Here is a 12854-nt window from a genome sequence, read left to right as displayed (position 1 = left end):
TCTTTTTTTTTTTTTTTTTTTTTTTTTTTGTCTTTTTTTTTTGCTACTTCTTGGGCCACTCCCACGGCATATGGAGGTTCCCAGGCTAGGGGTCTAATCGGAGCTGTAGCCACCAGCCTACGTCAGAGCCACAGCAACGCGGGATCCGAGCCGCGTCTGCAACCTACACCACAGCTCACGGCAACGCCGGATCGTTAACCCACTGAGCAAGGGCAGGGACCGAACCCGCAACCTCATGGTTCCTAGTCGGATTCGTTAACCACTGCGCCACGACGGGAACTCCCCCAGTTAGTTTCTTATGCTGTACCTATGTGGCTTCATTTTCGAAGATGCTGCCTCTCTCTTTTTGAATCTCAACCGAATCTAGCCTCCCTTCTTTGTTCATACCTCTTAACTTCTCCATCTTCTTGAGTTAATAATACTTTTACAGCAATAATTAATAAAGAGCCAAGGACTTAACAGTATGAGTGATGCTAAATCAAATTAAGTTTTATTATATTCTCTGGAAAAGAAGCTATTTAACTTACGAGACCAGAATGTCTACCCACCTCATTTATTCATTATTTCTCTTATAAGCCTCCATTTCTGGGGACTAAAGCTGAAAAACAGAGCTGCCTGACTACATGGATCATCTAAAAACTTGTCAGGCAGTGAAACACTCCTTGGTCCTAATCACTCTTTCAGCAAATGTGTAGAGGCTGAATACGACTGGGGCTTGTGGCATGCCTCTAACCACTCCTTCAATTTCACAGGCACCCCAGGACTTTTGCTCATGAGGTGGTGTGCCTGATGACACAGGGGACATAGCATCCTGCTGACTGGGCTTCCTAGTCCCGTTCTGTCAGCTGGACCCCTGCCCCTCGTCAGGGAGGTGTCACATGTCGAATCACTCTCCCAGTCATGATTTAGGAACTCTCGGTTCCTTTAGTTAAACTTTTTGTTCTTATAACCCCTAAAATAATCTAGAAAAAAATATGTGCTTTCTTGCCCATTTTTTAAGGTAACTCCTAAAACTATATATCAAGTTTAGATAGTTGAAAAGGATGTTATTTCTAACAGACTGTGTAGCGTGAGCTTTATATACATTTTTATCAAAACTTTGGCACTACAGATTTAGTTTATTAAATTTACAGGTGAGATCCACTGTATAATTTCATTGGCAAAGAGGGTTTTTATGATCAAACCATCCAGCCATATCTTACTTTCTGTCAGATCCAAGTCTGGTTTCATTTTTTTTCAATTAAAATAAACATATTAGTATATACATCATGACAACCATCTCACTTCTGAATATGAATTCTTTGATCTGTGGATAGACAGATAAGGCCACACAGCTTTGCCAAATGTTTACTACCTGGATGAAATAAGGGACTGTAACCTTCATTGTTTGCTACCCTGCTCTCCTAGGACTCTTCTTAGAAGCAAGGCATTCTAAAATTGTGCCATGGCAGGAGTCAGGAGGACGAGGGGTATGCATTTCTTTTCTGAGGCAGGAGTAAGGTGATTGTAAAAGTGAGAGTGGCTGAAGAGAGAACCTGCAGATCACTGGCATGTTCTGGGAAAGGTCAGTTTTAAGAAAGAGTATGTATGGAAGATAAGGATCTGGAGATTGATTTCCTCTGAATTAGCAATGACCAAATACCTCCTGGAAGGTCGTTATGTGCCACAAAAAGAAAGGTACGTGTACTGCAGTTTTAAAACCACTGCTTTTAGATAACAACAGCACTTTCAGCCTGTGACGGAGGCCAGTTAACTGGCTTCACTCGACAGCTGTCCTCAGCCATGTTTGGCAGGGACTGACTTTTCTAGAGACCTGTCAAATAGAAGGGTCAGAGCCATGCACTCAGCCTTTTTTTCTATTCGATGTCTGCACTTTGTTAGGTCTGGAGTTGTCATTTTAAAAAATCTCTCTAAGCAAAGAAGGCACTGTTGCACTCCAGAAATTTAAGGATATCTGGGGATAGGAATGCACTTGCTGTGGAATGTAGCATTTTGGATGCCAGAAGATTGACATTGAAGGGAAGTTAATAGGAGGCAGGTATTGATTCTGGGTAAGAAGGAAGCAGGTTGAAGATAGAAGCCAACACTTTGAAGTATTTATATTGCATGAAATACATAAAACTTTCACAATAGCCATGTAAGATACACATTATTACCATGAGGAAACTGAGACTCAGAGAGGTTGAGCAAGTCACCCAAGGTCCTGCCACTCATTAGTGCCAGAGCAGGGATTTGAACCTAGTTTAGTTTGGTGACTTAAGCCAGTGCATAATGCTACTTCTCTCGGTAATTACCTACTACAGAATGGGCTATCTCACACCTCTAGATTATTTTCAAAACAACAGTAACAAGACAGACACAAAATTTCAGTACCCACCGAGTACCACTCCAATTATAAATCCAAATGTGAATGGTAGATGTTTCAGAGGCCGATAAGTGGCTGAAATGGGAGACTGTGTTACTTACCTTGGAGAAAGTAAAAACTCTAGGCTATTGAAGATAAAAATCTTATGAACACAGACCAGATTATACACAGAGTGAAGAAGGAACGTTCAGATGATAACTCACACTAATTATACTGTGTGACCCTTCAGGAGAGATCACACACAAGGTGAACAAAAATCTGTGTTACAGACGCAGTTATGACTTTCCTTCTTCTTCATTGTTACAAAAAACAGGTTATTAATTATGAAAATGAATATGCTTTATTCAATGCTGGACAAAAAATGTCCCTCTCCCCCCATCCCCTCCCCTTACCCCTGGCCTCCCCCCATCCCCTCCCCTTACCCCCGGCCTCTCCCACCTACTAGGCTGTGAAGTCTATGAGGGCAATTGCTGTGATGTCATCTTTCTCACTGTTGTGCCTAGCATCATGCCAAACACAAAGTAGAGAATGATAGTTCAGAATCCTAGAGTCTCATGCATTTAAACTATGAGACAAGCTATATCATTCAGGCCCAAGAACAAATCTCTTTTTTTTTTTCTTTTTTTTTTTTTTGTCTTTTGTCTTTTGTCTTTTTGTCTTTTGTTGTTGTTGTTGCTATTTCTTGGGCCGCTCCCGCGGCATATGGAGGTTCCCAGGCTAGGGGTTGAATCGGAGCTGTAGCCACCGGCCTATGCCAGAGCCACAGCAACGCGGGATCCGAGCCGCGTCTGCAGCCTACACCACAGCTCACGGCAATGCTGGATCGTTAACCCACTGAGCAAGGGCAGGGACCGAACCCGCAACCTCATGGTTCCTAGTCGGATTCGTTAACCACTGCGCCACGACAGGAACTCCACAAATCTCTTTTAAGGTAAGGAGGAAAGGTTTAATCAGTCAGGGCTTCTGATCTTTTCCCCAAGTAAACTCTGCAAGTCTTATAGTAAGGGACTGGCAACTTGAAAAGAACTTAATTTATTTATAATTTTATTATACTCCATTTTGGAGGGTTGTTGACCTCTTTGTGAATATGGTGGAAATTACAGTTCCTCTCAGACAAAGGAATACACAAACAAAATTTCGTATTCAATTTCAGTAGGTTCATGAACCCTTTAAACTATGCATCTAAAGTTAAGAAGGCTAAAAAGTGAACCACAGTTTAAGGAAAGGGCACATGCTTAACACTAGACCTCTCATATTTGAAGGAAAATTGACAGAAGAACATTGAGCTTGCTTTAGATTATAATACCAAAGGGGAGAATATGGTGCTGGTTCCAACTGTGCCTTGATTCTAGTGAAATTCTTTCATGAAAGACCCTTTGTTTCCTTTGGGACAGATGCCATCAAACATTGTTCCTTAATGATGGTCCACTGTCCAGCCCTTCATCCCATGAGTGAACAACAGGCAGAAAAAGAGCATGGAAATTGGGCACAGTTTAAATCGTGATAATTGCTGAGTTGGTTCTTTTGGCTTCTAGAGTTTAGTTACCTTAATTTCAGGCTTCTTGTCTTGAAATGTTTTCACCCTTAGCAGGAAAACTACAGGTCTGTTGCCTGGGATGTTTTTCCTTAAAGTCTTTCCCAATTGCATGCAAAAAAGCACAGATTTTATATAGACATAGGTAACCCCTTGTGAGATAAAAACATTTCCAGGTCATAGCTGGGAGCTGATGCACACTAGGCCTTTCCTCTTCCCTAACTTCTGTCTCTAACCAAAGGATTGTACCTCCCTTCCAGGTGTCCTAGACTGACTGCTTCAGACTTTAGCCAAAACTAATCCTTAAGTTTTAAGAACACAGATCTTACTATGTGACCAAAGACTTTACATCTTTCAGAGCTTCACTTTCTTCATCTGCCAAGTGAAAAGAACAGCAATAGTAGTAATAGTCCCTACATCCTAGGATTGTTGTGGGGAGTATGAGAAAGACTAGGCCAGGAGCCCTGAGCTCAGTGCCCCAGCACAGTTGATCCGTTTGGTTCTTATTATTGTTTGAAGTACAGTGGCCTCTGGAAGTGTGGAGGAGAAACCAGACAAGTTTGCTACTTTTGTCCTTCTAAGTGTCCTAGGTCTTTTTCTGGCCCTGGTCCCTGTATCAACAATATTCTCTCCCAGGATGAGCCAGGGAGGCTGTCACCCTGAGCAGCTGAGGTCTAGATGTGCCTGAGACTCACGACTCATTTTTTGGCCACTGAAATACACTGACATCTAGGATGCCCTGGTCAAGACAGTCAAAGACATTCCTTTCAACCCTTTCTGACCTTCCCTTCCAACCCTTTCTCTCCTTCCCTTCCTATTGTTTTTATTTCTCACTTCCTTTTTAAAACAACTGTTTATTGAACACTTTTGTATGCTTAGCACTGGACTAGTGCTAGATAAATAGTAGTCAATAAAACAGACAGTATTGCTCCTCTTTTATGCCCTGGTGCAGGGGAGAGGGGAGAGTAAATAGCAAAGAGATGATCCTTTAGGATATGATAAGGGCTGTGAAAGAAGCAAGATGGACTTGGAGAATAACCAGGAAGTCTGGGGGTTCCCATTGTGACTCAACAGGTTGAGAACCCAATAATAGCATCTGTGAGGATGTGGGTTCAATCCCTGGCCTTGCTCAGTGGGTTAAGAATCCCAAGTTCCACAAGCTGCAGTGTAGGTCACAGACTCGGCTCAGATCCTGTGTTGCTATGGTTGTGGTGTAGGCTGGCAGCTGCAGCTCTGATTCAACATCTAGCCCAAGAACTTCCATATGCTGCAGGTATGGCAGTTTAAAAAAAAAAAAAAAAAAAGAGTAACCAGGAAGGCTGACTTAGAGTACCTCCTCTGAACTGGTGACGTCTGAACCCAGCACTTCTCCCTGTGGCATGAATTGAAACCTTGGCTTTATTACAAGCGAGAAATATCATTGGGTGTGCGGAACAATAGCTTCTCTTTGTTTTTCTCTTCTAACAGTAGACGACTTTAAGGTTTGGGGGAAGTCAAAGCCCTGATTATTACTAGCAATTTATTTTGTCAAGTTTTAAAAATAATTATGACCCTCCCCTGCTCCTTTAAATAGCTGTTTGCTTACTGCGTACCAGGCACAGTGTGTTTTACATGTGTCATCATACTTATTTCTCCATTATACTAAGAAAGCAGGTTTTACTATCATCATTATCACTGCTGTCAAATGAAATCAGAAAGCAAGGAAGCCAAGTGACTCGCCTACTACCGTAGTGCCCAGCAGGGTAGGGTTAGGACCGGAATCCAGGTGAGTCTGACAGCAGAGCCTGCGCCGCCCTCAGTAGACTAGGCTGCCTCCCTTATTTCCATATCTTAACTCACCTGCTCTCCTTTCCTTTGTAGTGGTGCCAGTGAAGAAGAAGAGGACACATGAAGGCCTGCCATCCCCGGTGGAAAATCATCCCTTCCCCTTGTGTGTATGTGACAGCGTGTATGTAACAGCTTCTCACTCCTGTGAAAACTGCCCAGCAACAAACGTACTTCTACCAGATACGTCCCCAGATCCACAGCAAGCAAATAGCTCTCCAAGGGATGACCAGTTTTACTGTTACTGACTGTGCCTCTCATTCTCTTACCGTGGTAGGTCAAGGAAAGGTGCGCCTTTGATCAGTTAGGACCAGTTAAACAGTCCTTCAGGTGATCCCTCCATGGCTGCTTTGAACTTACTCAGGAAAGCCAGCCCTTGTAATATTGTATACCCAAACAGCATCACTTCATTAGGAAGGATCTGGCATAATCTCGAAGGGCAGTCAAAATTTGTTTCCCTACCTGCTAATAAAACCCCACTTCATTATTATTGAGGCATGAAATAAATGAGGGGAAAGTAGGGCCCAATCAACCCACGTAGTTAGTCTCTAAAATTCCAGTATGCATCTGTGAAAATGTAGTTTCATGAAATAAGATGGATGGCTTGAAAACAGAGAAAGAGTTAAAAGTTAGAAATATAGAGAGATATTTTTAGTACATGAGGTTATCCAGGACTTCAGATTCATAATTCAGTGCTGTGGAAGTGAAAAGAAAAAAAAAAAAAAAAGATTGAAGAAGTAGGAAGGAAATGACTTTTTAAAAAAAGGGACCAAAGAGATTTGATTAAAAGTTGACATTGAAATCAGTATTTCTGAACTCAAATTGCCTGAGTTCCAAAGGGGTCACTAAAGGATCTGATGGAACCTGAATTATTTGGGTGGATTCTGAGGTTTTATGGGTCTTGTCACAACATAAAAGGCTGAAATGTGTGCTACCAAACGGGAATTTTCAGTGTAGGTTTTGCTCCTGCTCTCCTAGCTTAGCCTAATTTGGCTTAAACTCAGCGTGGGGAGAATCCCTGGACTCCGTGGTGTGTTGATTGCACTGGCTCCCAGCAGGTACACCTTCCTGTTACTGCAGCGGGGACCTCTCCCGGTGCTCCCCGCCCACAGGCCTCCGGCTCACCTGCTGTGCCCTGGCTCTCTCCCCTTAGAGACATGAGCAGAGACAGCCCGTGGCTGGACTCCAGCCTTTCCACACTCCCAAATCACATTTCCTTAAAACCAAGTTTTTTACTCCCAAGTAAGCAGTGATGTGCTAGGGAACACAAAACTGCAGACTAAAAAATACATCTTCTGAAATATCAGTTTTACTTAAGAAATGGTTTGGACTTGGGGAGTAACATTATTTTTTTGATAAAACAAACACAATTGTATTGTGAAATAGCATGTTCATACATATAAACAGTAAAGGTAAAATGGGAGGCTTCGCAGAGAATTTGTATTTGCAAGTGGGGCACGTGTTCCCCCTCCTCTGCCTGTAGTAGTATTTTGGTGTTCACTTCTGAGAAGTATAGTTGGAACCATATCCACGCAGCCTTAGGGTTTCTGCTGACTCAGGGCCTAGACTTCTAGTGCCTCTGAGGCAGAACCAAAGAAGCCTGCATTGGGGAAACTCTTCCTTTTCTGTCTGCCTGCCTGTGACCTGTGTACCTGTCACAAAGCTTTAGGCCCAACTGATGTGTGTGTGCAGGATGGTTTTAGGGATAAACCATATTTACTGTAGGAATCCTATTTATATCACTGTTCAGTCCTGTGCATGCTATGAAATGATTATTTCTTTGAGGCCAGGAAGCTATTAGGCATATATGCTTCTGTGTTAGGATTACCCTGGCTCACTAAATATGTCAGGATGCTGGGGCTGAGAGTAGTTTGGGCTGTTCAAAAAAAAAAAAGTATTTTTCACTCAAACCAGAGACCAATAAATGGCTAAGACATTTTCGGTGCTTTAATCTTTCTGCCTGCAAAGACTGGAGAATTTGGTATACCACTAATTACAACCCCCAACCACACCCAGTGAAACTATCCCTAAAGGAGGACCAGTGGTCATTCTTAAAAGAGTTTAAAAATCCAGAAGATTAAGAAGACTTTAGGATTTTGAAGCTTGTGTTGTCTTTTCCCAATAATTATTGTTTAATCTCCAAGTATTAGCCTTATCTTAGCAATGGACTGCAGTGGACAGGTAGATCATTGGCTCCTCCACAGCTTATCATATGTTATTATTTTAAGTCAGTATTTGGGAAACCCAGGCATTTATGCAGTGGATATGAATGAAGATATAAAAGTACATGCCAGCCTGTCTCAATGAATTATCATATCTCTGTAATCCTCAAGGAAAGCACTTTTGCTTTTACTTAGAAAGGATTTCAGATTTACTTAGAAAGGGCTCCTGTTGTCTTCAGCACCTGATAAAACTTTAACCAGGGAAGCATTAAACACAACACAGCACCTTCTGCCCAGGCTCCTGAGTTCCTGCCAGCAGCATTTATCAATCTAAGAACTTGGGTGCTTCCTGCAGTGGTACCAGCTTCCCCAAAGCTGGAGCGTGCTGCTCAGCCTTAATCCCCAGCATGTGGAGGCTTCCTTCCTGCCAGGTCAGTAAGAGTTTGAGTGCTCAGAATTGTGTCCTGTCTGGCTACAGGGTCTGTGGAAACCTCTGGGGAGAAGTCATCAAGGGAGGCAGGTGATGAATGTCTTCAGATTGAATTGGGTCCTCAGAGTAATTCCTGGCTGCCTTCCAAAGGTTGGGTATCTGGAGGCTAAGAGGGGGTTTGTCCTTTGATTTGATGTCATTAGATCCAGGGCAATTCCAAGAAGTGCTTGGAGTCTCTGCTCTGACAGCCCAGAAAGGGACATGGCCTCTGAACCAGACCCCGTACTTGCGCCTCATCTCTCAGGTGATAGATAATACATATTCGGAGAGCAAGTCACTTGCCTGTAGTTACACAGCTAGGAAGTGTTAAAGTCAGGTTTTATCCTCGGCTCTTCCTAACTCTCTGCATGCTCAAAACACAGAGGGAGAAGAGGGCTGCAGGGTCCCCCACCACAATCTGACAGCTCCACCCTTTCTCTCAGTTGCACTTCATGGCTGTAGTTTGGACTCAGAAAGGGCATCAGGGTAACCTCACTCTTCAGATACATTGGGTACACAGTGCCTACTTGAGCCTGCCCCCAGGAGCAGGGGGAGACCTTTCCTTTGTGCTGCCATCCCCCTTAAATACAGTGTCTTTAGACCTTTGGGAGTATGGAACTTCTCAGAAATGGTCAAAGTGAAAGCGTGTTCTCTCTAACTTAATTTGAAATGGCTGCTGCTGCACTGCTGCGGAAAAGGAAATCTTCATATTTTAGTAAACCCAGCCAGTCTCTGCTCGGAGGATGTGGTAATTCAAAGTCCAGTGAATATAGATTTTCCTCCTGATACCTGAAGTGTGTACACACACACACACACACACACACACATACACACACACACACGCAATTTAACAACTAAGGGAGATTCAAAGCAGCCCCTCATTATCTTGCCTACCACTGCAGCGGTTTCTGCCAACCCTGATTACAAGTATCACCAGATAAATGGAGCTTAGGTGCTTGCTTACAAGATGTTTACAAAAAGAGCAACTCCTTGGCAAAGCTTGTCAGCTCCCAAAGTTTTGAGCCAAGGTGACAGCCCTGAAGGAAATTGCACCCCAGCCCTCCTCCACCATGCCTGATGACGTGGGGAATGTGGCTACCCAGCCATTTTGGCGACGGGAGAGTCTGAGCCTCCAGTCAGGCCTGAGGGCTCAGCTGCAGAGTCCACGACTAGTGGGAGTGGTGGGGCTGTGGAAATCCGCTCCTCCTCCTAGAAAATATTCTCTTGCCAGTACCTGAAATTCCACACTCGTGGAATGGCTTTTCGATGAGAAAATCCGTTGGGGGAAGCTTCACATCTCATGCATATTGCCTAACCCAGCAGTGTTTCTGAAGCCCCAGCCCATCCCAAAAGCTCTAAGGCCTACACAGTCCTGTCCTCTGGGGGCCTGCCTAGTAAAACAGTGGCATTTGGACCTGAGAATACTCTAGAAACAGCAGAACAAGTGCCAGAGCAGAAAAAATAAAAATTAAGATACTTGCAGGTATACTGGTATTAAAAAAAAAAAAATGCCACGTAGTCTTTCTGAGCTTGATATGACCTTGAGGGTACAGTAGATTTATACTTAATGGGACTTAAGCCTGACTAGTCTTTCCACAGGGATAGGCCACACTGCATGGGTGGAGAGGACGAGTGGATCCATTGTCCTCTGCCTGTGATCCTGTGCACACAATCACATTCCCTCCCAAGCCATCTTCCCTTTCACCCTTTACATTAAACAAGGGAACACTCAATCTTTCAAGAGAATTACACGTTTGAGTTAATGTTTCAGTATATCATTTTCATACTGTAAATTATTTTGTAAGAGAGATTTACCGCTATCCCAGGATGTTTGGACTCAGCGCCCCTGTGCATTTGGAAATCAATAAACTATTACTGGAAATACCATTTGTCTCTCCGAGTTGGGCACAAAGGGCCCTGCTAGGTGTAAATATTCATGATGGTCTGCATTCTTAACTGTGACAATCCTGGAGATGATGGTGTTTGGGTTATGAGAGAGGAACACTCATTCGCCCCAGACTTCTCCTGAGTAGCTTAGGAGGTTTCTGGAAAGTGGCAAAAGGACAGACTTAAAGTCATTGTTATTTAAAGAGGTGTTTTCTCCTCAAAGTGAAATGATCCATGCCTGGGTTAAATTTTCTGAGCAAAGTAGATTATAGCCTTAAGAATGCTCGGTCCTAAATGATGTTTTCAATGAAATAACATAAAAGTTTTGCAATTTGGATTAACCAGAGGGGCGGTCAAATTTTAATTTTTACCGTCTTTTCTAGAAAAAAAAAATCTTCATAGAGCAGATTACAGTTAGGCCAGGAAAATCATCTTTGAAGAACCTTAGAAGTACGCACTTGATAATTGATGAAGAGATAGAATTAAGTTACAAATGAAGCAATTCTAGTCCAGTTTGTAATATTAGGAGCAGAGGATACATTGAAACCCAGAGGCAAAATGTGAAAACTCAAGATAGTAGATACTGTATGAATTAGAAAGTACAAGTCATACCTAATGGCATTAAAATTCAATTTTTAAAAACTCATCATTAAAACCCACCAGCAAGAGTGTCTGGAGAAGCTGCAGTTTATGAACCTTGCTCTAAAAAATTTTTAACACGTTTGTCTCCATCAAACTCCTTTAGTTAGTTGGGGACTGTGTGAAGTTTAGAGAAATTAGTCAAGATAGGGTGCTGGAGCAAGTCAGTCACTCAGGGTCACCCAGTGAGCCATGCTGAGACAGCCGGGCCAGCAGACTTTCTGTCTCCTGTAGAAATCATTAGGTCCTACTTCCTCCCTCCCCAGTTGCTGAGGACACTTCTGCCTGGTGGGATGGGATTGCCAAGCACTGTAGTACTGGGGAGGCTCAGTGTTTTAATGAACCACAATGTGTTTGGAGGTTCTCTTCTCTACTTCCTGGTGCCAATATCTCAATACCACATCCCATTGCCCCAGCCCTTTCTCATTTTATTGTCTTTCCCTTTGAAAGCTACAACTCTTGATTTTGTTTCATTGATCTTTGCTTGGTCCAACTTACAGGTGGCTCCATTTCCTTTATACTCATAAAAGTGTGAAATTGCAGCTGGTCTGGAGGATCTCCTGGCCTTAAGAGGGCATCAGAGGTAGGTACACTGCGTAGAAAGTCAGGCTGCCAGTCTTAGTAAGTGAAGAAGGTGTCACAAAAAACAAAATGAAAGGCTGCTTGAAGTCAATAACTGGCTGGGCTGAGTATGTGTCCTTGTTACATAGTGCAGTGTTCAGACTAAATCATTCATTGTTATTTATAATAATAGCTACCATTTAGTGAGTTCTTTTCTGGGCCAGACACTGTCGCAGTTGCTTTTTACTTTATCTTATTTACTTCTTAACAGCACTGATTTTATTAGTGCATTCTCTGTTTTATTGCTTAGGAATCAGAGAGTTAAATACTATGCCCAAGGTCACACCCTAATAAATGAGAAGCTAGGATTTAAGAAATACCCAGGTCTGGCAGACTTTACACCTCTGCTCTCAACCTCTCCTCTCCAGCTCTACTGATTCCACTTTGTACTGGTGAATAATATCCCCTACCCATCCCCTCCCCACAAACACATATGGTATGGCCTTGGGACAAAAGAATTTGCCTTTTTTAGACCTCATTTTGTATAGTTTGCAAAGTGCAGTGTATAGTGAGGGAAGGAGGACTGAGGACAGCAGTGAAATCCTCTTTTGACCTGAAACTTCACTTTTGGAAGGAGAAGACTATTAGATTGCTTTATCTCCTTTATTCCAAGGCCGTAAATAATGAAATCACCAGGAGAGGCAAAACCATGGCTTCTTTTGCCATAGTCTTAGAATCTCAAAAGTCGGCCAACTCTAGCACTGAGTCTGTAATTTAATTAAACATCTTGAAGGCAGCTTGACATTAGGCCAGCTTCATATTCTTGGAAAGGGACTGCAAAAAGAGTTCGTCTGTTTTTATAGTTCATTTACTGAGTTGAGCCATCATGGCCACGGCATACCATTTGCCTTACAAAAATGGCCTACAACCTTCACACAATTTTAGGGAGTCTGTTGCAACTAACTCATTTAACTAGAGCTCAGCCATCTGTCAGCTTCACCTATCCCTATTTCTTAAACATGAAATCTACACAGATGGTTTGACGATTAGTAATTGAGGCAGAACTGGAAAAATCTGAAACCTTTGCTGAGGCTGTTCAAAAATGACTGAGTTCCCTGGTGGCCTAGTGGATTAAAGATCTGTCGTCACTGCTGTGGTTCAGGTTGCTGCTGTGGCACGGGTTCAGTCCCTGGCTCAGGAACTTCTTCATGCCATCGGTATATCCAAAAAAACAAAAATAAAACTGACTGAGAACTAGGAAATCAGTAAACAAGACGGCTGACCAGTTGAAATAAATATCATGAAGCAAACACATAAGAAAAAGGCCATCTATCTACCCATAAAGCACCATACTCAGAACCTATTTATTCCTACTTCACACATAATTCTAAAGGTTTGCATCTGGTTTCTGAG

At 42.8% G+C, this 12854-nt stretch overlaps 1 protein-coding gene across 9 annotated transcripts in view; it reads left to right on the top strand.

Moving 5' to 3' along the window:
• TRIM44 (tripartite motif containing 44) overlaps window positions 1–12854 on the top strand; it is a 112181-nt gene that overhangs the window by 95621 nt on the left and 3706 nt on the right. For 3 of the 9 annotated variants that reach the window (XR_014837066.1, XR_014837065.1, XR_014837064.1), the window contains exons 5-6: window positions 5760–5996; window positions 11381–11463. Coding sequence is in view for 2 of the 9 variants with exons in the window: in XM_085011442.1 (XP_084867568.1) it covers window positions 5760–5790 (31 nt within the window). In the remaining 7 variants the exon portion in view is untranslated. Of the gene's footprint in view, window positions 1–5759; window positions 10240–11380; window positions 12685–12854 lie in introns of those variants that run through there. The other 6 variants (XR_014837070.1, XR_014837068.1, XR_014837069.1 and 3 more) reach the window with 4 other exon arrangements.

The sequence above is a fragment of the Sus scrofa genome, chromosome 2 (assembly GCF_054392235.1).
Source record: "Sus scrofa isolate SSC_HxYL_T2T_F1_AM1 chromosome 2, Sscrofa_HxYL_maternal_Yorkshire_Landrace_v2.0, whole genome shotgun sequence".
In the NCBI taxonomy this organism is placed as follows: Eukaryota; Metazoa; Chordata; class Mammalia; order Artiodactyla; family Suidae; genus Sus; species Sus scrofa.
The sequence above is the reverse complement of the archived record's forward strand: the minus strand, read 5'-3'. Positions and strand labels throughout refer to the sequence as shown.